Genomic DNA, 27,836 nt, shown 5'->3' with positions numbered 1-27,836 from the left:
ACTTAATCATAAAGCCTTAATGGCCAGTTTCGATGTTATATCCCTCTTTACAGAAGTTCCAACCACTGAAGCCTGCAAGATAGCCTTAGAACTCTATATCCGAGACCCTAACCCAACTATAGACATTCCCAGCAACCAATTAGCAACCCTCATAGAATTCACCACGATAAAGACAAACTTCATGTTCAACAACCACAACTATGTACAAACAAATGGCCTAAGCATGGACAACCCAGTATCACCAGTTCTAGCCAATATTTTTATGACACAAGTTGAAACACAAGCAATTAACACAGCATTACATCCACCACTATATTGGTACAGATATGTAGATGACACGATTGAGGGATTCACATCTACAGAACACACACTTAATTTTTCCAATCACATTAACTCTATACATCCCAACATTAACTTCACATGTGAACAGGAAGAAAGCAATCAAATATCATTTCTTAACATCAAAATTACAAGAACCGACACACAATTCAAAACAGAAATCCACCGAAAAAATCACCCATACTGGACTACACATTTCTTGGGACTCAGCACATGAAACAAAACAAAAACTCAACATACTAAGAAACCAAATAAACACAGCCATAAAACTATGCTCACCAGATAAAATTAACGATGAATTAGACAAAATAAAACAATACTTCATCAACATCAATACGTTTCCTCCACAAACCGTAGAAAACATTATAAGCATACACCTAGACAGAAAGCAAAATCAACCAACAAAGTAAATATATCTCACGAATCAAAAAACCACGAAACTATACACTGCTGTATACCATATATTCCTGACATCAGCAGAAAAATAACCAACATTTGGCAAAAACTAGTAACAAAATATGACATTCCAGTTAATACCAAATTTATTCAAAAACCAGGCACAAAAGTGAGGTCTATACTATGTAAAAACTACACTGACAAACACCACACCAACATTATTTATAAAATACAATGTGATAACTGCCACGACTTCTATATTGGCGAAACAAGTAGAAAAATGGAAACCAGATTCAAAGAACATAAAAAGTCACCTTAAACAAACATGAACAAACGCAAAATTAAAAAGCCTTACTTATACAACTTAAACCCAAAATAAACCAACATAAAGGAACGTCTTTATACCTATATTAAATATAATACAATAAAATTATATACATTCAAACATCTAACACCGTCCTCTACTTTCCGACACTCAGTTACACAACTGAATGAACATATTTTTAACTGAAAAATCATTTTTAGTAAAATTTTACTTTTTTATGTTTATTTAATACATTTTTGTATTTATTACAGAATAATTTGATAATTTATCAAAAATTTCTTCATTAAATCCATTAATTATTAATTTTTATATCAGTATATTAATATTATTAATAAAATATTCTAATTTATTACAAATTTTACAATGTCTGAATAACTGGGAAGTTATAATGTTTGTTATCGATGGATAAATTATAATGTTTATTACGGAGGCCTGGCATGGCCAAGCGGGTAAGGCGTGCGACTCGTAATCCGAGGGTCGCGGGTTCGCGCCCGCGTCGCGCTAAACATGCTCGCCCTCCCAGCCGTGGGGGTGTATAATGTGACGGTCAATCCCACTATTCGTTGGTAAAAGAGTAGCCCAAGAGTTGGCGGTGGGTGGTGATGACTAAAACTGCCTTCTCTCTAGTCTTACACTGCTAAATTAGGGACAGATAGCCCTCGAGTAACTTTGTGCGAAATTCCAAAACAAACAAACAATTATTATGGATGGATAAGTTATAATGATTATTATCGATGGATAAGTTATAATGTTTATTATGGATGGATAAGTTATAATGATTATTATGGATGGATAAGTTATAATGTTTATTATCGATGGATAAGTTATAATGATTATTATCGATGGATACGTTATAATGTTTATTATGGATGGATAAGTTACAATGATTATTATGGATGGATAAGTTATAATGATTATTATCGATGGATAAGTTATAATGTTTATTATCGATGGATAAGTTGTAATGTTTATTATGGATGGATAAGTTATAATGTTTATTATCGATGGATAAGTTATAATGATTATTATCGATGGATACGTTATAATGTTTATTATGGATGGATAAGTTATAATGATTATTATCGATGGATAAGTTATAATGTTTATTATGGATGGATAAGTTATAATGATTATTATGGATGGATAAGTTATAAAGTTTATTATCGATGGATAAGTTATAATGTTTATTATCGATGGATACGTTATAATGTTTATTATGGATGGATAAGTTATAATGTTTATTATGGATGGATAAGTTACAATGATTATTATGGATGGATAAGTTATAATGATTATTATCGATGGATAAGTTATAATGATTATTATCGATGGATAAGTTATAATGTTTATTATCGATGGATAAGTTATAATGTTTATTATCGATAGATAAGTTATAATGATTATTATCGATGGATAAGTTGTAATGTTTATTATGGATGGATAAGTTATAATGTTTATTATCGATGGATACGTTATAATGTTTATTATGGATGGATAAGTTATAATGATTATTATCGATGGATAAGTTATAATGTTTATTATGGATGGATAAGTTACAATGATTATTATGGATGGATAAGTTATAATGATTATTATCGATGGATAAGTTATAATGATTATTATCGATGGATAAGTTATAATGATTATTATGGATGAATATAGCACATTACTATGTAAGGAGTGGAAGCCATAAATTGGAAAATTAAAATATTTTCTTTAATCGGCAATTTTAGTATTGATGTTGAAATCCTTTTTATCAATTACTTTAACTTCTAAATCTAAATAATGTGGATCTGTATTAGAAACTGAAGTGTTTTCAATTTCTAATTCTGTAAGATAAATGGTGTGAATTATATAGTTCAGAATTATTTATGCTAATTAAACCATCAATATATCTCTAAGTTAAAGTAAAAATATCTGGACTTGTATAGTTTTCAATAAATATATTTTCATAGTAATATACATATAAATGTGCTACACGTGTTGAAGACTTAGCTCCCATAATTGTATTTTTATTTTTTTAAGTATATAGAACTTCCATTCTAAAAACCATCTAGTTGGATAAGCTGTAACATAGCTAAAATATTCATCAATATTGTTTTCAACAGATTTTAGAATATTATTTTTATTACATTTTGTTGTTATTCTGTATTCAGTTCCTTTTTTGTTTATTTTACATATTTTATAATATATAAATTACCAGTAATAATATGTTTATGAAAAGTAGCAATAAATAAACTATTTTCACATTCACAACATAAATTAACATCATCTACATTTAAATCAGCTAAAAATCTTTTATAATTATATATTAATGGACCAATTGAAACTTCATATTTATAACTGATAGTAGGTTTTAAGTTTTTACAAGGAAAAATATTATTATTTATAGAGTGATGAATAATTTTAGAAATTTGTAAGTCATTAAATATTTTATGTCTAAAATTAATTACAAAATATGAAGGTTTGATCGAGGTTTCTCTTTTTCAAAACTTGGAGCATTATTAACTTTTAATGGATATTTTATAATGTCTACAAGTAAATATTTTTCATGATCATTTCAAAAATTATATTTATTTATTATATTAATTAATACTTTTATTTTGGGAAGATTAAGTTAATAAGCAGTTTACATATACTAATGCTAGCACAGAAACTATTATCTAAATAATTACTGAAAATTAACCCATTTTACTTTATTATTTCCTGTACCTCTATGTTTTTTATGAATAATGTTATCTATAAAGAAACAATTAGTAATATACATACGGTTTAAATAAAACAAAACATAATTTTAACGAATCACAATTTATTTTACGCAAGTTATAAGTATTGTAAGATCTATAATGGCGCACCACATACAGGGTAAGATCTCTCTACATACATATTTGAGAATGCTGAAATAAGCTGATGAAACATCTCACAGAAAATAACGTAGTCATGGCAACTAGCTGTTATCAAATATTTAGAGGTATGGAGAAAGTATCCTTACAGAAGTGATACGATCGTTTATTTTTATAGTAATGGCCATAATTCCAAAAAGGGAATAAACTATATTTGAATGCACTTACATAAGTAATGCCTTGACAAAAAGAATTAGCTACAAAAACAGTGAAAATATTGTTTCAAAAACCAAAAATAACTAAAGTGGAACAGAAGAAAACGTCCAATAAGATAACATTTCGCCACGGTTAACGTGGCACGTGGCAAAACGTTGTTTTATTGATTTTTTCTACTCTGTTTTTCTTTCTGGTTTAAATTTTGAGGTATCTAAAATATCTTCACTATCTATATAAACAACATTATAAGAAAGTAGCGATATTAAAGACACAAACATTTTAGAATCTTTCCTTATATTAAATTTATGTTTTATTTAGTGAGAAAAGTTTGAGGCATACATATTTACAAACCTTTATTCAGTTACTGTTGGCTGTATGTACATACCTTATAAAGCAGAAAAGGAACACAGTTCTTTAAGTTTACAAAACTCGTACAATTTTAAATCAATTGAAACTACTTGAATTTAAAACTATATCTTTGTATATTGCTGTAGTTTAACGGCATTGTTGTGTATTGCTGTAGTTTTAAGGTAGTGTATGCCTTTTGATAAACAAATCAAATACTGTAACGTTTGACAATACTAGTTACATCTGGACAAAGCTATCTAATATTGGTACCTGTGACAACACTAGCTACGTCTGTATAAAGCTATATAATTCTGTTATGTGTGACATTACTAGTTACATCTGTATAAAGCTAAATAATACTGTAATCTGTGACAATACTGGATACATCTGGATAAAGTTATGTAACACTATAACCTTTGACAATAATAGTTACGTCTGGAGAAAGTTAGCTAATAGTCGGACCTTCAACAATAGTAACTTTCAATAATATTAATCACGTACGGAGAAAGTTATCTAAATCTGCAACTTTTTAGTTTTCGTTGGCACTTCTAACGGTTTAACTTTGTTTAAATTTAATGTTAGATCAAGACATTCATTTATTTGCCTCAAGTTTTCAATAAATTTCTCAAGGTCGTATGGAAATCGTTTGAAACTTAGTGGAATGCTATCATTAACATGAAGAACAAGGGTAGTTTATGTGATAACGTAAATGTAGTAAAACATTCTTTTTATGGTACACTTGTCTAAAATGTTCGTGGCATTGTGTCAGGAAATATTTAGTAGGTTGTAAGCATGAAGTTCAGAATTGAAATATCTTCAACTAAATATTCGGTATCAAATTAACAATAAAACGAATTATTAATAGATTCAGCTGGCTCAAAACAAAATTTTTGGTGGTATTTGACAGATTCATTTACAAAAGAAGACCGTTTACAGTTGTTTTGTTTAACCGACAAACAATGACACAAAATCCATTAACAGTTACTACAGTTCACCACTTACAGTGTTGTAAATTCCATTAACAGTTACTACAGTTCACCACTTACAGTGTTGTAAATTCCATTGACAGTTACTACAGTTCACCACTTACAGTGTTGTAAAATCCATTAACAGTTACTACAGTTCACCACTTACAGTGTTGTAAATTCCGTTAACAGTTACCACAGTTCACCACTTACAGTGTTGTAAAATCCATTAACAGTTACTACAGTTCACCACTTACAGTGTTGTAAATTCCATTAACAGTTACTACAGTTCACCACTTACAGTGTTGTAAAATCCATTAACAGTTACTACAGTTCACCACTTACAGTGTTGTAAATTCCGTTAACAGTTACTACAGCTCACCACTTACAGTGTTGTAAATTCCATTAACAGTTACTACAGTTCACCACTTACAGTGTTGTAAAATCCATTAACAGTTGTCAGATTTCATCACTTACAGAGTCGTAAAAAACATTAACAATTGCTACATTTTACCCATTTAGAGTGTCATAAAAACTGTTAACAGTTGATAGGTTGGCATTCACCTGCACAAAGGAAATGAGTTGTCCTTTATTACCGCGTATAGTCTTGATGTTATCTCTATTTCCCATGATTAGTTCTGGGCGTTGTATGTATTGTTTAACCAGAGGGAGGTTTGAAGTCGAATAATAACGTTAATTGACCGTATGGAATTTTTCTCGTGGTTTGAGCTTTGTAAAACATGAGCTAAGCTAGAGAAACTCATAATTGAATTTGGGAATATAGAGTGTCAGTTGTGAAGGATGAAATACAGATTAGGAATGTAACGTGTTAGGCCTATCAGAGAACGTCAGTTTAATCAGATTTCATTATTTTAAGTTAAAGATTTAAAACTCATTCGTTATTTTCAAATGGAACAGACTTTATCTTTTTACATTTTCAGGTAATATTCAGGATAATCAACCCAATAATAAAATGTTGTTGAGCAATATTTTATGCTAGGAAAAACATGTACAGTCATAAAAACAATTAAGGACAAAAGTACAAAACCTTATATCAACTTGTCTCCTCCCGAAAGTGCTTGGGTTAAATGGTACTTTGTTTTTTTTTCACACTATATATTATTATTCTCTTCTACGGGTTATTTATCAGATATCACAAGAGACGTTGCTAAAAACATTTTTTATTGTCAGAATAAAGTAACGATCTCTAGAAAATAAAACTAGATTTTGTTGTAAGGGATAAATAACAGCTGTTTGTTTGAATTCCGCGCAAAGTTACACGAGGGCTATCTGAGCTAGCCATCCTTAATTTTGCAGTGTAAGACCAGAGGAAAGGCAGCTAGTCATCACTACCCACCGCCAACTCTTGGACTACTCTTTTACCAACGAATAGTGGGATTAATGGTGACATTCAAACGCCCACACGACTGAAAGGGCGAGCATATTTGGTGGGAGGGAGATTCGATCCCGCGACCCTCAAATTACGATTAAATATATTTATTTTCCAACATATAAAAACCGTCTCTTCAGTTATAAAATGTGAGAAAACAAACGGTTGAACTTTTTGAAGATAAATTTAACATTGTTAAGATGATTGAATTTTTTTTTTCTTTTGTTCTCTGCCGACATAAAAGTCCTTGGTGTCCAAAAGTTGACCGTCGGGAAATCTGCAGAACTGTTTGTGTGTATCGTCACACGCACTTGAGATATTCAAGTGATTCACATTATAAATTACATGTACTTAAGATATTCAAATGATTCACATTATAAATTACACGTACTTAAGATATTCAAATGATTCACATTATAAATTACATGTACTTAAGATATTCAAATGATTCACATTATAAATTACACGTACTTAAGATATTCAAATGATTCACATTATAAATTACACGTACTTAAGATATTCAAATGATTCACATTATAAATTACACGTACTTAAGATATTCACATGATTCACATTATAAATTACACGTACTTAAGATATTCAAATGATTCACATTATAAATTACACGTACTTAAGATATTCAAGTGATTTACATTATGAATTACATGTACTTAAGACATTCAAGTGATTCACATTATAAATAACATGTACTTAAGATATTCAAGTGATTCATATTATAAATTACATGTACTTAAGAATTCAAGTGATTCACATTATAAATTACACGTACTTAAGATATTCAAGTGATTCACATAATAAATTACACTACTTAAGATATTCAAGTGGTTTACATTATAAATTACATGTACTTAAGATATTCAAGTGATTCACATTATAAATTACACCTACTTAAGATATTCAAGTGATTCACATTATATATCACATGTACTTAAGATATTCAAATGATTCACATTATAAATTACACGTACTTAAGATATTCAAGTGATTTACATTATAAATTACACGTACTTAAGATATTCAAGTGATTCAAATTATATATCACATGTACTTAAGATATTCAAGTGATTTACATTATAAATTACACGTACTTAAGATATTCAAGTGATTTACATTATAAATTACACGTACTTAAGATATTCAAATGATTCACATTATAAATTACACGTACTTAAGATATTCAAGTGATTCACATTATAAATTACACGTACTTAAGATATTCAAATGATTCACATTATAAATTACACGTACTTAAGATATTCAAATGATTCACATTATAAATTACACGTACTTAAGATATTCAAATGATTCACATTATAAATTACACGTACTTAAGATATTCAAATGATTCACATTATAAATTACACGTACTTAACATATTCACATGATTCACATTATAAATTACACGTACTTAAGATATTCAAATGATTCACATTATAAATTACACGTACTTAAGATATTCAACTGATTCACATTATAAATTACACGTACTTAAGATATTCAAGTGATTCACATTATAAATTACACGTACTTAAGATATTCAAATGATTCACATTATAAATTACACGTACTTAAGATATTCAAATGATTCACATTATAAATTACACGTACTTAAGATATTCAAATGATTCACATTATAAATTACACGTACTTAAGATATTTAAGTGATTCACATTATAAATTACACGTACTTAAGATATCCAAATGATTCACATTATAAATTACACGTACTTAAGATATTCAAATGATTCACATTATAAATTACACGTACTTAAGATATTCAAATGATTCACATTATAAATTACACGTACTTAAGATATTCAAATGATTCACATTATATATCACATGTACTTAAGATATTCAAGTGATTCACATTATAAATTACACGTACTTAAGATATTCAAGTGATTCACATTATAAATTACACGTACTAAAGATATTCAAGTGATTCACATTATAAATTACACGTACTTAAGATATTTAAATGATTCACATTATAAATTACACGTACTTAAGATATTCAAATGATTCACATTATAAATTACACGTACTTAAGATATTCAAATGATTCACATTATAAATTACACGTACTTAAGATATTCAAATGATTCACATTATAAATTACACGTACTTAAGATATTCAAATGATTCCCATTATAAATTACACGTACTTAAGATATTCAAGTGATTCATATTATAGATTACACGTACTTAAGATATTCAAGTGATTCACATTATAAATTACACGTACTTAAGATATTCAAGTGATTCACATTATAAATTACACGTACTTAAGATATTCAAGTGATTCACATTATAAATTACACGTACTTAAGATATTCAAGTGATTTACATTATAAATTACACGTACTTAAGATATTCAAGTGATTCACATTATATATCACATGTACTTAAGATATTCAAGTGATTCACATTATAAATTACACGTACTTAAGATATTCAAGTGATTCACATTATAAATTACACGTATTTAAGATATTCAAGTGATTCACATTATATATCACATGTACTTAAGATATTCAAATGATTCACATTATAAATTACACGTACTTAAGATATTCAAATGATTCACATTGTAAATTACACGTACTTAAGATATTCAAATGATTCACATTATAAATTACACGTACTTAAGATATTCAAGTGATTCACATTATAAATTACACGCACTTAAGATATTCAAGTGATTTACATTATAAATTACACGTACTTAAGATATTCAAGTGATTCACATTATATATCACATGTACTTAAGATATTCAAGTGATTCACATTATAAATTACACGTACTTAAGATATTCAAGTGATTCACATTATAAATTACACGTACTTAAGATATTCAAGTGATTTACATTATAAATTACACGTACTTAAGATATTCAAGTGATTCACATTATATATCACATGTACTTAAGATATTCAAGTGATTCATATTATAAATTACACGTACTTAAGATATTCAAGTGATTCACATTATATATCACATGTACTTAAGATATTCAAATGATTCACATTATAAATTACACGTACTTAAGATATTCAAATGATTCACATTATAAATTACACGTACTTAAGATATTCAAGTGATTTACATTATAAATTACACGTACTTAAGATATTCAAGTGATTCACATTATAAATTACAAGTACTTAAGATATTCAAGTGATTCACATTATATATCACATGTACTTAAGATATTCAAGTGATTCACATTATAAATTACACGTACTTAAGATATTCAAGTGATTCACATTATAAATTACACGTATTTAAGATATTCAAGTGATTCACATTATAAATTACACGTATTTAAGATATTCAAGTGATTCACATTATATATCACATGTACTTAAGATATTCAAATGATTCACATTATAAATTACACGTACTTAAGATATTCAAATGATTCACATTATAAATTACACGTACTTAAGATATTCAAATGATTCACATTATAAATTACACGTACTTAAGATATTCAAATGATTCACATTATAAATTACACCTACTTAAATTATTCAAATGATTCACATTATAAATTACACGTACTTAAGATATTTAAGTGATTCACATTATAAATTACACGTACTTAAGATATTCAAGTGATTCACATTATAAATTACACGTACTTAAGATATTCAAGTGATTTACATTATAAATTACACGTACTTAAGATATTCAAGTGATTCACATTATATATCACATGTACTTAAGATATTCAAGTGATTCACATTATAATTTACACGTACTTAAGATATTCAAGTGATTCACATTATAAATTACACGTACTTAAGATATTCAAGTGATTTACATTATAAATTACACGTACTTAAGATATTCAAGTGATTCACATTATATATCACATGTACTTAAGATATTCAAGTGATTCACATTATAAATTACACGTACTTAAGATATTCAAGTGATTCACATTATAAATTACACGTATTTAAGATATTCAAGTGATTCACATTATATATCACATGTACTTAAGATATTCAAATGATTCACATTATAAATTACACGTACTTAAGATATTCAAATGATTCACATTATAAATCACACGTACTTAAGATATTCAAATGATTCACATTATAAATTACACGTACTTAAGATATTCAAATGATTCACATTATAAATTACACGTACTTAAGATATTCAAGTGATTCACATTATAAATTACACGTACTTAAGATATTCAAATGATTCACATTATAAATTACACGTACTTAAGATATTCAAATGATTCACATTATAAATTACACGTACTTAAGATATTCAAGTGATTCACATTATAAATTACACGTACTTAAGATATTCAAGTGATTTACATTATAAATTACACGTACCTCAGATATTCAAGTGATTCACATTATATATCACATGTACTTAAGATATTCAAATGATTCACATTATAAATTACACGTACTTAAGATATTCAAATGATTCACATTATAAATTACACGTACTTAAGATATTCAAGTGATTCACATTATAAATTACACGTACTTAAGATATTCAAGTGTTTCACATAATAAATTACACGTACTTAAGATATTCAAGTGGTTTACATTATAAATTACACGTACTTAAGATATTCAAGTGATTCACATTATAAATTACACGTACTTAAGATATTCAAGTGATTCACATTATAAATTACACGTACTTAAGATATTCAAGTGATTCACATTATAAATTACACGTACTTAAGATATTCAAGTGATTCACATTATAAATTACACGTACTTAAGATATTCAAGTGATTTACATTATAAATTACACGTACTTAAGATATTCAAGTGATTCACATTATATATCACATGTACTTAAGATATTCAAGTGATTCACATTATAAATTACACGTATTTAAGATATTCAAGTGATTCACATTATATATCACATGTACTTAAGATATTCAAATGATTCACATTATAAATTACACGTACTTAAGATATTCAAATGATACACATTATAAATTACACGTACTTAAGATATTCAAGTGATTCACATCATAAATTACACGTACTTAAGATATTCAAATGATTCACATTATAAATTACACGTACTTAAGATATTCAAATGATTGACATTATAAATTACACGTACTTAAGATATTCAAGTGATTCACATTATAAATTACACGTACTTAAGATATTCAAGTGTTTCACATAATAAATTACACGTACTTAAGATATTCAAGTGGTTTACATTATAAATTACACGTACTTAAGATATTCAAGTGATTCACATTATAAATTACACGTACTTAAGATATTCAAGTGATTCACATTATAAATTACACGTACTTAAGATATTCAAGTGATTCACATTATAAATTACACGTACTAAAGATATTCAAGTGATTCACATTATAAATTACACGTACTTAAGATATTTAAATGATTCACATTATAAATTACACGTACTTAAGATATTCAAATGATTCACATTATAAATTACACGTACTTAAAATATTCAAATGATTCACATTATAAATTACACGTACTTAAGATATTCAAATGATTCACATTATAAATTACACGTACTTAAGATATTCAAATGATTCACATTATAAATTACACGTACTTAAGATATTCAAATGATTCCCATTATAAATTACACGTACTTAAGATATTCAAGTGATTCATATTATAGATTACACGTACTAAGATATTCAAGTGATTCACATTATAAATTACACGTACTTAAGATATTCAAGTGATTCACATTATAAATTACACGTACTTAAGATATTCAAGTGATTCACATTATAAATTACACGTACTTAAGATATTCAAGTGATTTACATTATAAATTACACGTACTTAAGATATTCAAGTGATTCACATTATATATCACATGTACTTAAGATATTCAAGTGATTCACATTATAAATTACACGTACTTAAGATATTCAAGTGATTCACATTATAAATTACACGTATTTAAGATATTCAAGTGATTCACATTATATATCACATGTACTTAAGATATTCAAATGATTCACATTATAAATTACACGTACTTAAGATATTCAAATGATTCACATTGTAAATTACACGTACTTAAGATATTCAAATGATTCACATTATAAATTACACGTACTTAAGATATTCAAGTGATTCACATTATAAATTACACGTACTTAAGATATTCAAGTGATTCACATTATAAATTACACGTACTTAAGATATTCAAGTGATTTTACATTATAAATTACACGTACTTAAGATATTCAAGTGATTCACATTATATATCACATGTACTTAAGATATTCAAGTGATTCACATTATAAATTACACGTACTTAAGATATTCAAGTGATTCACATTATAAATTACACGTACTTAAGATATTCAAGTGATTTACATTATAAATTACACGTACTTAAGATATTCAAGTGATTCACATTATATATCACATGTACTTAAGATATTCAAGTGATTCATATTATAAATTACACGTACTTAAGATATTCAAGTGATTCACATTATATATCACATGTACTTAAGATATTCAAATGATTCACATTATAAATTACACGTACTTAAGATATTCAAATGATTCACATTATAAATTACACGTACTTAAGATATTCAAATGATTCACATTATAAATTACACGTACTTAAGATATTCAAGTGATTCACATTATAAATTACACGTACTTAAGATATTCAAGTGATTCACATTATAAATTACACGTACTTAAGATATTCAAGTGATTTACATTATAAATTACACGTACTTAAGATATTCAAGTGATTCACATTATAAATTACACGTACTTAAGATATTCAAGTGATTCACATTATATATCACATGTACTTAAGATATTCAAGTGATTCACATTATAAATTACACGTACTTAAGATATTCAAGTGATTCACATTATAAATTACACGTATTTAAGATATTCAAGTGATTCACATTATATATCACATGTACTTAAGATATTCAAATGATTCACATTATAAATTACACGTACTTAAGATATTCAAATGATTCACATTATAAATTACACGTACTTAAGATATTCAAATGATTCACATTATAAATTACACGTACTTAAGATATTCAAATGATTCACATTATAAATTACACGTACTTAAGATATTCAAATGATTCACATTATAAATTACACGTACTTAAGATATTCAAGTGATTTACATTATAAATTACACGTACTTAAGATATTCAAGTGATTCACATTATAAATTACACGTACTTAAGATATTCAAGTGATTTACATTATAAATTACACGTACTTAAGATATTCAAGTGATTCACATTATATATCACATGTACTTAAGATATTCAAGTGATTCACATTATAATTTACACGTACTTAAGATATTCAAGTGATTCACATTATAAATTACACGTACTTAAGATATTCAAGTGATTTACATTATAAATTACACGTACTTAAGATATTCAAGTGATTCACATTATATATCACATGTACTTAAGATATTCAAGTGATTCACATTATAAATTACACGTACTTAAGATATTCAAGTGATTCACATTATAAATTACACGTATTTAAGATATTCAAGTGATTCACATTATATATCACATGTACTTAAGATATTCAAATGATTCACATTATAAATTACACGTACTTAAGATATTCAAATGATTCACATTATAAATCACACGTACTTAAGATATTCAAATGATTCACATTATAAGTTACACGTACTTAAGATATTCAAATGATTCACATTATAAATTACACGTACTTAAGATATTCAAGTGATTCACATTATATATCACATGTACTTAAGATATTCAAGTGATTCACATTATAAATTACACGTATTTAAGATATTCAAGTGATTCACATTATATATCACATGTACTTAAGATATTCAAATGATTCACATTATAAATTACACGTACTTAAGATATTCAAATGATTCACATTATAAATTACACGTACTTAAGATATTCAAGTGATTCACATCATAAATTACACGTACTTAAGATATTCAAATGATTCACATTATAAATTACACGTACTTAAGATATTCAAATGATTGACATTATAAATTACACGTACTTAAGATATTCAAGTGATTCACATTATAAATTACACGTACTTAAGATATTCAAGTGTTTCACATAATAAATTACACGTACTTAAGATATTCAAGTGGTTTACATTATAAATTACACGTACTTAAGATATTCAAGTGATTCACATTATAAATTACACGTACTTAAGATATTCAAGTGATTCACATTATAAATTACACGTACTTAAGATATTCAAGTGATTCACATTATAAATTACACGTACTTAAGATATTCAAGTGATTCACATTATGAATTACAACTTTTTGTCTGCTGTTGCTTCTCATATTTCTCAGATACGAACATTCATTTTTATTTCAATAACAGAGATGTAATTTTTTCAATAATTTATTAATTTTCGTTTGTGTTTTGTGTGTTTCCACAACTTTCCTTTGTTATTCTAATGAGAGACTGTTTGTTTGTTTGTTTGTTTTGGAATTTCGCACAAAGCTACTCGAGGGCTATCTGTGCTACCCGTCCCTAATTTAGCAATGTAAGACTAGAGGAAAGGCAGCTAGTCATCACCACCCACCGCCAACTCTTGGGCTACTCTTTTACCAACGAATAGCGGGATTCACCGTCACATTATACACCCCTCACGGCTGGGAGGGCGAGCATGTTTAGCGCGACGCGGGCGCGAACCCGCGACCCTCTGATTACGAGTCGCACGCCTTATGCGCTTGGCCATGCCAGGCCCTAATGAGAGACTACTCTGTTAAAACTAAAAAACTCTTTTCGGATTTAAAAATATCCTTCTCGTAATAATGAACTTTTATACAGTTTAGTTAAAAACAAACATTAATGAAATATTCCCTTCTTTCTTTCAAAGTGATTAAAGGGGTCGCTGCCGTATGTGCACAGCTAGTAAAGTCACCGGATCAGTTTTATTCAAACACTAACTATGTCCATTTCACTAGCAGTAAGACTGAATAACCCATACTTCTATATCTCTCACGGTGTTTAGACATTCTTTACTAAAATGTTTAGACAACACTTAATAAAACTACAGTGGAGCGCCGTTAAGCCGCGGTATTTGGGTGGTCAACCTGCTTAACCGCGGCTTAAGTGGTCCGCGGCTTAAACCTTTGTGACTGAAAAGCCGAAGTCACCAACAGCTTCGCCGAAGAGCCTCATCCGGGCCATTGCGTGATCATTATAATATTAATGTATAGACTATTCAGATACAATTTACAAGTGCCGTTTTAACACTTTTTAGTTTTAGTTTTTCTGCTTGTGCTTGAATAACTGGTCCAGATATGGGAATTCCATTGTTTCTGGCTTCACAAAATGCATTGAACGTTGCCTTGTCTAACTCAGGATCTTGTGCTGTTCTAGCTCTCTTGCGTTTCAAACCACCCTCATCAAGAAATGCTCTTAATTTATTCTCATCCACCCACGAAATGTAGACTCAGGTATGCCTAACTCTCTACTAACTTTAGCAAAGTTTCGTCGTTTCGTATTCTTTCTATGACATTCAGCTTTTGCTGAACGTCATACGATGCATGTTTACGTTTGGTACTCATCGGGTAGGAATTTGTCAATATGATATGCTCACTATTAATTCAGAAAGTGAAGTGATAAAAATATCGGATTATCGAATTAAAAATAATACTTTAATTATTGATCACTTTTTTCACGGATTTACCGCGGATTAACTTTAATGTATGGAGAGGTGTGATTCGGTAACAATGGCGGCCTCCATAAAGCTGACATAGAGAGCGGATAAGGTAGATTAACGGTCGATTATTATTGTAATATATTTTATTTATTTTCCAAATTAAAGCAAATCCTTTTTAAATATCCTCTTGAAGTTATAAAGCCAGGATTAAATTCGTAAGCCGCGTTTTTACACGTTCTTAAATTAGCGGTGAGCCGCGATAATCCTCGCTCACATCGCTCACAAGACTTGCTACAGCGGCTTAAGCGATTTCGCGGTTACTTACTAAAGTTCTCCATACTTTTTACTGTGTTGTATAAACATTGTTTTCTATAGTGTTTAAACATTGTTTACTATATTGTTTAAACATTGTTTACTAAAGTGTTTAAGCATTGTTTACTAAAGTGTTTAAACATTGTTTACTGAAGTGTTTAAACCTTGTTTACTAAAGTGTTTAAACATGGTTAACTATAGTGTTTAAACATTGTTTACCATTGTGTTTAAACATTGTTTGCTATAGTGTTTAAACATTGTTTACTATATTGTTTAAACATTATTTACTATATTGTTTAGACATTGTTTACTATATTGTTTAAACATTGTTTACTATATTGTTTAAACATTTTTTACTAAACTGTTTAAACATTGTTTACTAAAGTGTTTAAACATTGTTTACTGAAGTGTTTAAACCTTGTTTACTAAAGTGTTTAAACATGGTTAACTATAGTGTTTAAAAATTGTTTACCATTGTGTTTAAACATTGTTTGCTATAGTGTTTAAACATTGTTTACTATATTGTTTAAACATTATTTACTATATTGTTTAGACATTGTTTACTATATTGTTTAAACATTGTTTACTATATTGTTTAAACATTTTTTACTAAACTGTTTAAACATTGTTTACTAAAGTGTTTAAACATTGTTTACTAAAGTGTTTAAACATTGTTTACTAAAGTGTTTAAACATTGTTTACTATATTGTTTAAACATTATTTACTATATTGTTTAAACATTGTTTACTATATTGTTTAAACATTATTTACTATATTGTTTAAACATTTTTTACTAAACTGTTTAAACATTGTTTACTAAAGTGTTTAAACATTGTTTACTAAAGTGTTTAAGCATTGTTTACTAAAGTGTTTAAACATTGTTTACTAAAGTGTTTAAACATTGTTTACTATATTGTTTAAACACTATTTACTATATTGTTTAAACATTGTTTACTATATTGTTTTAACATTGTTTACTAAAGTGTTTAAACATGGTTAACTAAAGTATTTATACATTGTTTACTATAGTGTTTAGACATTTATCAAAGTTTCAAGATATATTAGGACACGAGAAATCAATATAGAAATTTAGGTACAGATATCAGGTACCGAAAAGTCAACATTCATGATTCGTGTAGTGACTCCAAGGTCACGTACATTGCAAAACGAAATGCTACTTACAAACTAGTATCTGAACATTTAATAGTATCTAATAGAACCAGTCTTCCATTACTTAATCCCAATCACTAATCTATTCGTACATTTTATGAAACATCAGGTCACAATATCACACTTACCAGTTTCCCTATCATCACCTGAGGATCTTCAAACCATGGACTCTGCACAAAGTCAACTTACACTTATGAATTTTAATGAGTCACTAACCTAGTTAAATCTGAAATGTTCAACATGTTCAAATGTAATGAGTTGTTGTGTAATGAATATATCAACATTTACCGCATTTTCCTAATAACTTACAAACTAATAATTGTGTTATGTTATAATTCTGGTAAGATTCATATTTATAGATCAGTTTTCATATTTCACTGATGATGGAGAGAGTTATCCTTAAATGTTCAAACCTGTAAATAAAATGTAAGTTTTGTAAACCGTTTTCATTCCATTAATGTGACCATTGGTAATCTATTGATGGTTAATATTAAACACACTACTGTGATGGTTGGTATTAAACACACTACTGTAACGATTGGTAATCTATTGATGTTTAGTATTAAACACACTACTGTGACGATTGGTATTCTATTGATGTTTAGTATTAAACACAGTACTGTGACAATTGATAATCTATTGATGGTTAATATTAAACACACTACTGTGACGATTGGTAATCTATTGATGGTTAGTATTAAACACACTACTGTAACAATTAGTAATCTATTGGTTTTTAGTATTAAATACACTTCTGTAACAATTAGTAATCTATTGATGGTTAATATTAAATACACTACTGTGACGATTGGTAATCTATTGATGGTGAATATTAAATACACTACTGTGATGATTGGTAATCTATTGATGGTTAATATAAAACTGTGGGTTATGTAATTTGTAGAAAACAAATGTCTTTTTTGTAATAAAACAAAATGGATAGTTCGATTTTACTCTTTTTTCGTGGAACTTTTATCGTTACTATTTGTAGATAAATGGAAAAGACATTTCGAAACTTAACTGCGAGGATGCGCTTCAGACTTTTAACACTGCAGTGGAGCCTATTGTCGGGGAGGTTATGAAAAATAAGAATGATAAAACAATCATTTCTTCAAACAATGACAAGGAAATTGAAATGGTAAAACGTCGACACCCAGTGGACAACATCGATTACATTTCCAATATGCAAGAGACATCAAAACCGACATTAACTTCACAGATTTACCTCCCACTCGCAGAAGACAATCTTGGTCCTAATGTCAAAGCTTCGGAGGAAGAGATTGGCTCAAGTGATTTGAGGCCAAAGTTTAGAGATGCCACAACGCAAACAGAGTGGACAGAAGGATGGGAAAAGTTACCCACAGATTTCTTTAAAAACTTTGAAACGTATGTTGTATAAATAAGCGGACACAAAGTAAAATTTATAAAAACATTATTGTTTTAGTTAAATATTTTATAGTAATAGAAGTATCCAATGTTTTCCATGACAAATATTTTGATTTCAAATTAATACTGAAAATGAAATTAATAAATACGTTTTTTATTAGAATATTATAAACAAATGGGTTGTATGAATGTGATATTACAATATGAATAATTAAGTTATATATTTAGTCTTTCAAAATCTGCTTTCGAGATTTTATAATACTGCCACCTATAGTGGAATGATATTTGTTGAAACAAATGAAAAAAAAAAATGAATGGTAATTACGTCATGAATAATATAAACTTTCAATTCGTTATCACTTACTCAAAACAGAAAACGTATAATATGAACAGCCAATAAGGAAGAGGTGTCCATTTTAATGTGCAAAAAATACTCATATATATGTGTGTGAGTGTGTGCACACGAGATTAAATATAACTATCATTATACACTACGACAACATGAAGTGATATCAGTCTCTAAACATTTCAGAAGTTTAACAACCATTTTCTGTACTCGATAGAAAACCACATATATATATATATATATCATCAGCACTGACCCTTATCATCATTGGTTATATTTCTTTATTCCGAAGAAGAAATAACCTTACGATGTAGTGACCAGTAGAAGTTAACTTTAGATATGGTGACTAGTAGAAATAAGCTTTAGATATAGCGACTAGTAGAAATGATCTTTAGATGTGGTGACCAGTAGAAATAATCTTTAGATATCGTGACAAAAAGAAATGATCTTTAGATATAGTGACCACTAAAAATGTTCTTTACGTATGGTGACTAGTAGAAATTATCTTTCGATATAGTGAGTAGTAGAAATGATCTTTAGATATGGTGACTAGCAGAAATGATCTTTAGATATAGTGATTAGTAGAAATGATCTTTAGATATGGTGACTAGTAGAAATGATCTTTAGATATGGTGACTAGTAGAAATGATCTTTAGATATAGTGATTAGTAGAAATGATCTTTAGATATGGTGACTAGTAGAAATGATCTTTAGATATGGTGACTAGTAGAAATGATCTCTAGATATGGTGACCACTAAAAATGTTCTTTACGTATGGTGACTAGTAGAAATTATCTTTCGATATAGTGAGTAGTAGAAATGATCTTTAGATATGGTGACTAGCAGAAATTAACTTCAGATATAGTGACTAGTAGACATAATCTTTAGATATAGTGACCACCAGAAATGATCTTTAGATATGATCCTAGTAGAAACTAAGGTGACTAGTAAAAATTATCTTTAGATATGGTAACTAGTAGAAATGTTCTTTAGATATAGGGACTAGTAGAAATGATCTTTAGATATAGTGAGTAGTAGAAATGATCTTTAGATATAGTGACTGGTAGAAATGATCTTTAGATATGGTGAGTAGTAGAAGTGATCTTTAGATATTGTGACTAGAAGAAATGATCTTTAGATTTAGTAACTAGTACAGATGATCTTTAGATATAGTGACTAGTATAAATGATCTTTAGATATAGTGAATAGTGGAAATTATCTTTAGATATGGTGACTAGTAGAAATGATCTTTAGATATAGTGACTAGTAGACATAATCTTTAGATATAGTGACTAGTATAAATGATCTTTATATATAGTGACTAGTAGACATAATCTTTAGATATAGTGACAAGTATAAATGATCTTTAGATATAGTGACTAGTATAAATGATCTTTATATATAGTGACTAGTGGAAATTATCTTTAGATATAGTGACAAGTATAAATGATCTTTATATATAGTGACAAGTAGAAATGATCTTTAGATATGGTGACTAGTATAAATGATCTTTATATATAGTGACTAGTAGACATAATCTTTAGATTTAGTAACTAGTACAGATGATCTTTAGATATAGTGACTAGTACAAATGATCTTTAGATATAGTGACTAGTATAAATGATCTTTATATATAGTGACTGGTATAAATGATCTTTATATATAGTGACTAGTACAGATGATCTTTAGATATAATGACAAGTATAAATGATATTTAAATATAGTGACAAGTATAAATGATCTTTAGATATAGTGACTGGTATAAATGATCTTTAGATATTGTGACTAGAAGAAATGATCTTTAGATTTAGTAACTAGTACAGATGATCTTTAGATATAGTGACTAGTATAAATGATCTTTATATATAGTGACAAGTATAAATGATCTTTAGATATAGTGACTAGTATAAATGATCTTTAGATATAGTGACTAGTATAAATGATCTTTATATATAGTGACTAATACAGATGATCTTTAGATATAGTGACTAGTACAAATGATCTTTAAATATAGTGACTAGTATAAATGATCTTTATATATAGTGACTGGTATAAATGATCTTTATATATAGTGACTAGTACAGATGATCTTTAGATATAATGACAAGTAGAAATGATATTTAAATATAGCGGTTTCTAGATGTTAACTTTAGATATAGCGACTAGAAAAATCTAACTTTCAGGTGTAGTGTTCGAAAGGAACACTGCCATGAACATTAGTTGTAAAAACACAAAACTAAGAGTGGAGCTATTCATCCGAAATACATTTGTCTATTCATAGTTTTAGGATTTTATCTAATATAAATTATCTTTCTGGTCTAGATTAAGGAACATAGAAACATTGGTTCAAACAACGAATGCCACGACAATATCTGAAACTCCAACACACGTTCATTCCAAGGTAAGTAGCTTGAACTGGTTGTGCTATGGTTGGCTGTAAAGAAAAGTATTAAAACAACACTCTGTCCTGTGTCAGTACCAGTTGTTGTGTGCTTAACACAGTACAAAAATAGCACTTAGTCCTGTGTCAGTACCAGTTGTGGTGTGGTTAACACAGTACAAAAATAACACTTTGTTCTGTGTCAGTACCAGTTGTTGTGTGCTTAACACAGTACAAAAATAGCACTTGGTTCTGTGTCAGTACCAGTTGTTGTGTGCTTAACACAGTAGAAAAATAACACTTGGTTCTGTATCAGTACCAGTTGTGGTGTGGTTAACACAATAAAAAAAACAACACTTAGTCCTGTGTCAGTACCAGTTATGGTGTGGTTAACACAAAAAACAACAACACTTAGTCCTGTGTCAGTGCTAGTTGTGATGTGGTTAACACAATATAAGAATAACACTTAGTTCTGTATCAGAACCAGTTGTAGTGTGTTTAACACAATACAAAAATAACACTCTGTCCTGTGTCAGTACCAGTTGTGGTGTGGTTAACACAATACAATAATGACACTTTGTCCTGTATCAGTAACAGTTGTTGTGTGGTTTACACAATACAAAAATAACACTTTTTCCTGTGTCAGTACCAGCTGTGATTGATAGAACCTGGTGATGTTCGTTAGAACTAGAAGGTGAGTACTGACTCCTGGTATGCTTACTTAGAACTAGAAGGTGAGTACAGACCCCTGGTATATTTACTCAGAACTAGAAGGCGCATACTCGTACAGACGTCTGGTGTGTTTACTCAGAACTAGAAGGCTAGTACGGGCCATTGGTATGTTTCCTGATAATCTGACTTCAGAGAAATTAACATTATATATTATCGTGTTTGACCTAAAATAGAAAGACGACTTCTGTGAGGAAACGAAAATGAATCCTGATTTCTCGAGTTTTCATCTTACTTGTAACACATTTTTATACCATCATATTAATGTTGGCTTTCCAGTGTTTGTTGTTACTTTCACGAACTATTTTTGCTTTCAGTTGCCATGGATACAAGAACGACTAAATCGTTTGGACTTGTGTATTAAGTTGTCATTCTTCGATTACTTTTAGTGATTTTGTTAGACGTTGGTTGATGTGCTTGTATATATATATATACACAGAAAGCACAGAGAAGCGCTGAAATATAACAAGACGTATTAAATTAATTATCCAATTACAATGAAGGATTAGAGATTGTGAACCGTTGATGAGTCTTAACAACCTAGATACTTTATTTGACGAAATGGATCGTTTATTAAACGATGAAGAGTGTTCTTATTTGAAGATAATCTTCATTGACTACGTCACTTAGCCTAACGGCACCATGTGTTACTTTAGAGTTTATCAACTCTGATAAACTCGTGAGGTTAAAATATAAAAAAAAATATTTGTGAAACAAAAGATGAAAACCGAATGTTTACTGATTCTAAATACAATCCTAATTGTTAAAACTGTTTGCTAGATTTAATAACACACATTTCGTATATGAAGAAATGTCTTTAATATTTATATATTGTTCAGGATTACTTTTCAAGACTTTATTTTGTATTTCCTATGTGTTTCGAGAAAATTAATTACTAAAATTGACTTATGTCTAAGTTCCTGTCATTTTTGGGTGCATTTTGTTTTTATTTCTTACAGTAATGTTTTATTTAATTCGGGTGGCCCACCATTTTATGTTTTCCTTCCTCCATCTGGTGGTGATAATATTCTGTGCTTGTAACACTAAGATTTAAGGTTAGCTTCCTAGAGTAGTCAGAAGTCGGATATCCCTTGGTGTAGCTCTGCGCTATTCTTGGGATAAACGAATTGCTGACAGAACACACCAGTGACCATAAAAACTACTTAGTTCTTAATAAGTTTTTATGAAATTCTCTCAACACACACAGCTGTTTATTTTGGGTTGGTAACAAAATGATGTTTAAAAATAACATGATATCATTGAAACTTGAAGAAATATTTATTCAACATTGTGCTAATATTGGTTTAAATAAAATACGAAAGTTATGTTCATAGTGTTTTCTAAAAAAACGACATGAATTTTTTTTCATGTTTCATCTAATGAAACTTAAGATAATGTTTTACTTGTACATAATACCTTCCATTAAGTCTAAAGTAACATTGGTTGTTTTATTGTTCCTAGGATATAAGTAAGAAAACTGGTTTCCCAGTCTATACATCATCTACAAAGTCACCATGTAACAATGAAGGGATAAATCTATTGAAGACAGTGACAACACCGTGTGACAGAGGAATAAAAGTGACAACTTATAAGACGGAACAGGTGATATCCAGCAATGAGCAAATTCCACAATATTATTCAGATGTGAGTTTAGACCACGAAATGGCATTGTTGAGTAAAGAAATGGAAAATATTCAATTAGAATGCGAGTCTCTCGTGAAGCGTCACCTTCAGAAAGAAAAAGGAATTAATTGCTCAGCAGTTGGCTCTGGAGTGTCTCCTAGGGAAGAGCTAACGAGACCAGAATATAACAGTTCTAGACTGTGGCACCACGCTTGTAGGGCCGTGGAAAAACACTCTGAGAATTATGGGCACGATGAAGAAGAACACGAGAGATATTCTAGTTCAAGTGCATACAGCACCGGCGACAGTTCAACATACGCAATAGTTCTTGAACATACCGCTAGATGGGGCGCTGTGCCAGGGACTAAAAGGTCTTCACCCTGTAAAAAGAAACTATTGCCGGGCGCCAAACCTGAAGCTGCAAACGGTACGAGTGCATTTAAGAAAACGGAGCTTTTAACAAATGTAAAGATGGAAGATGTCGATTCACAAGATTTACTCGTGAAACAAAGCAGAGACTTTAGTCAAACTTCCAAAAATATAAACGATCTATCAATGTTTCTAGGGAAAACAATGTATACCGACAGAACACACTTAAGTCACACCATCTGGTTGCAACAAGAACTGTTTCGTCAGGCTTTACAAGAAAACACCTCACAAAACTGTGATTCTTTGGTAAACAGTCAACACCGGACTGACATACACAATCGACTAACTACATCCTATCCACAGTTCATGGTGACAGCATTGCCGAACCAGATTAACTACTTCCCGTTTGAGTGGAGGTTAAAAAGTCGGCCAGATGGCGCTAGATATATCACACGTCACCCAATCCGTAACCGCATACTTCGAGAACGTTCTCTGAGAATCATGGAGGAAAGGTGCGGACTTACAACAGATGATGACACCGTGAGCGAAATGAAACTTGGTCGCTATTGGCCAAGAGAAGCAAGAAAGCGACACCTACAACAAGCAAAAGATAGAAGAAAACGGGAGTTATTTTTAAAAACCCACCAGGAACGACAACCAGAAATGAGTAAAGTGTCTTCTTATTCAGATGAGGTCCAAAAAGACATTAACCAGGTTAAATCTGTACACACAGATAAGTGTTTCCGTCAGTTATCGCGCCGTAATAGGTATCGAACATCGGGTTTCTATTCGGTCACAACAGTATAACATTTACTAAATAGTAAGGAACCGTCCTCTACTTTTACAAACTCAAATCTTGGATACTAAAATATTTTTGTCTCAGGAAAAATGGTTTAAAAGATACTACAGTTTATTTTCGGGTGTCCACAATTTGTTTCAATAGATCATCCGTGTGAATAAACTTTGTGGAACTTTACCTGTTCTTCCAGCTGAAATATATAAAAAAATATAATTTTTTCAGTCACTGTATATTTTGTTCTTGTTTTTGTGTTTTTCATTTTGTTATAATATTAATTATTTCTCACTAAAGCTCTTAAATGTAGCGTAGGTAACCTTCGTGCAGCTTTGCGCGAAATTCCAAAACAAACAAACAAACGAAACCCTTAAATGTGTATCGTGGTTGGTAAACATAAGCGTTAAACAAAGATAACTCTAGCGTTGGGCTGAATAGCTGTGATTTAAAATACTTTTATCCATAAAAACAACATGTGCTCTTCTAACACAGTTGTGAGGATCTCAATTTGACTAATCTCGTGAATGGTGATTTTTGTACGATAATTATTCATGTTTCAAATAATAAATTCAGGGCATTTCATATGTTTCACGTCTGATTTACTCTCTAGTAATAAACCATACTCGAGACATTTGTTTGTACATTAAAATACATCTTCTGTGTGATTTGTAATAGAAAAAAACTTAATATCAGCTCATCTGTAGTGTGAATTACTTTACATTACAGAGATTGAATAGTGATTAGTAGTGTGAATTACTCAACATTACAGAAGTTACTAGTGAATAGTGATCTGTAGTGTGAATTACTTTACATTACAGAGATTGAATAGTGATTAGTAGTGTGAATTACTCAACATTACAGAAGTTACTAGTGAATAGTGATCTGTAGTGTGAATTACTTTACATTACAGAGATTGAATAGTGATTAGTAGTGTGAATTACTCAACATTACAGAAGTTACTAGTGAATAGTGATCTGTAGTGTTAATTACTTTACATTACAGAGATTGAATAGTGATCTGTATTGTGAATTACTCAACATTACAGAAGTTACTAGTGAATAGTGATCTGTAGTTTGAATTACTCAACATTACAGAAGTTACTAGTGAATAGTGATCTGTAGTGTGAATTAATCAACATGACAGATATTGAATAGTGATCTGTAGTGTGAATTACTCAACATTACAGAGATTACTAGTGATTAGTAGTGTGAATTACTTTACATTACAGAAATTGAATAGTGATTAGTAGTGTGAATTACTCAACATTACAGAGATTGAATAGTGATCTGTATTGTGAATTACTCAACATTACAGAAGTTACAAGTGAATAGTGATCTGTAGTGTGAATTACCCAACATTACAGAAGTTACTAGTGAATAGTGATCTGTAGTGTGAATTAATCAACATGACAGAGATTGAATAGTGATCTGTAGTGTGAATTACTCAACATTACAGAGATTACTAGTGATTAGTAGTGTGAATTACTCAACATTACAGAGATTGAATAGTGATCTGTATTGTGAATTACTTTACATTACAGAAGTTACTAGTGAATAGTGATCTGTAGTGTGAATTAATCAACATGACACAGATTGAATAGTGATCTGTATTGTGAATTACTTAACATTACAGAAGTTACTAGTGAATAGTGATCTGTATTGTGAATTACTTTACATTACAGAGATTGAATAGTAATCTGTATTGTGAATTACTTTACATTACAGAAGTTACTAGTGAATAGTGATCTGTAGTGTGAATTAATCAACATGACACAGATTGAATAGTGATCTGTATTGTGAATTACTCAACATTACAGAAGTTACTAGTGAATAGTGATCTGTAGTGTGAATTACTTTACATTACAGAGATTGAATAGTGATCTGTATTGTGAATTACTCAACATTACAGAAGTTACTAGTGAATAGTGACCTGTAGTGTGAATTACTTTACATTACAGAGATTGAATAGTGATCTGTAGTGTGAATTACTCAACAATACAGAGATTGAATAGTGATCTGTAGTGTGAATTACTCAACATTACAGAAGTTACTAGTGAATAGTGATCTGTACTGTGAATTACTCAACAATACAGAGATTGAATAGTGATCTGTAGTGTGAATTACTTTACATTACAGAAGATACTAGTGAATAGTGATCTGTAGTGT

General features: G+C 29.2%; 1 protein-coding gene across 1 annotated transcript in view; it reads left to right on the top strand.

Annotated features, from left to right (window-relative positions):
* Positions 1-26,247, top strand: part of LOC143256374 (uncharacterized) — a 58,325-nt gene extending 32,078 nt beyond the window's left edge. Inside the window, exons 2-4 of the mRNA XM_076513547.1 lie at positions 19,037-19,431; positions 22,100-22,178; positions 24,348-26,247. Of these exons, the coding sequence (XP_076369662.1) occupies positions 19,037-19,431; positions 22,100-22,178; positions 24,348-25,685 (1,812 nt within the window). The 3' untranslated portion in view covers positions 25,686-26,247. The remainder of the gene's footprint in view (positions 1-19,036; positions 19,432-22,099; positions 22,179-24,347) is intronic.
* The last annotated feature ends 1,589 nt before the right edge of the window (positions 26,248-27,836 follow it).

This window comes from Tachypleus tridentatus, chromosome 7 (genome assembly GCF_004210375.1).
Source record: "Tachypleus tridentatus isolate NWPU-2018 chromosome 7, ASM421037v1, whole genome shotgun sequence".
In the NCBI taxonomy this organism is placed as follows: Eukaryota; Metazoa; Arthropoda; class Merostomata; order Xiphosura; family Limulidae; genus Tachypleus; species Tachypleus tridentatus.
This window is presented reverse-complemented; position numbering and strand designations above follow the sequence as displayed.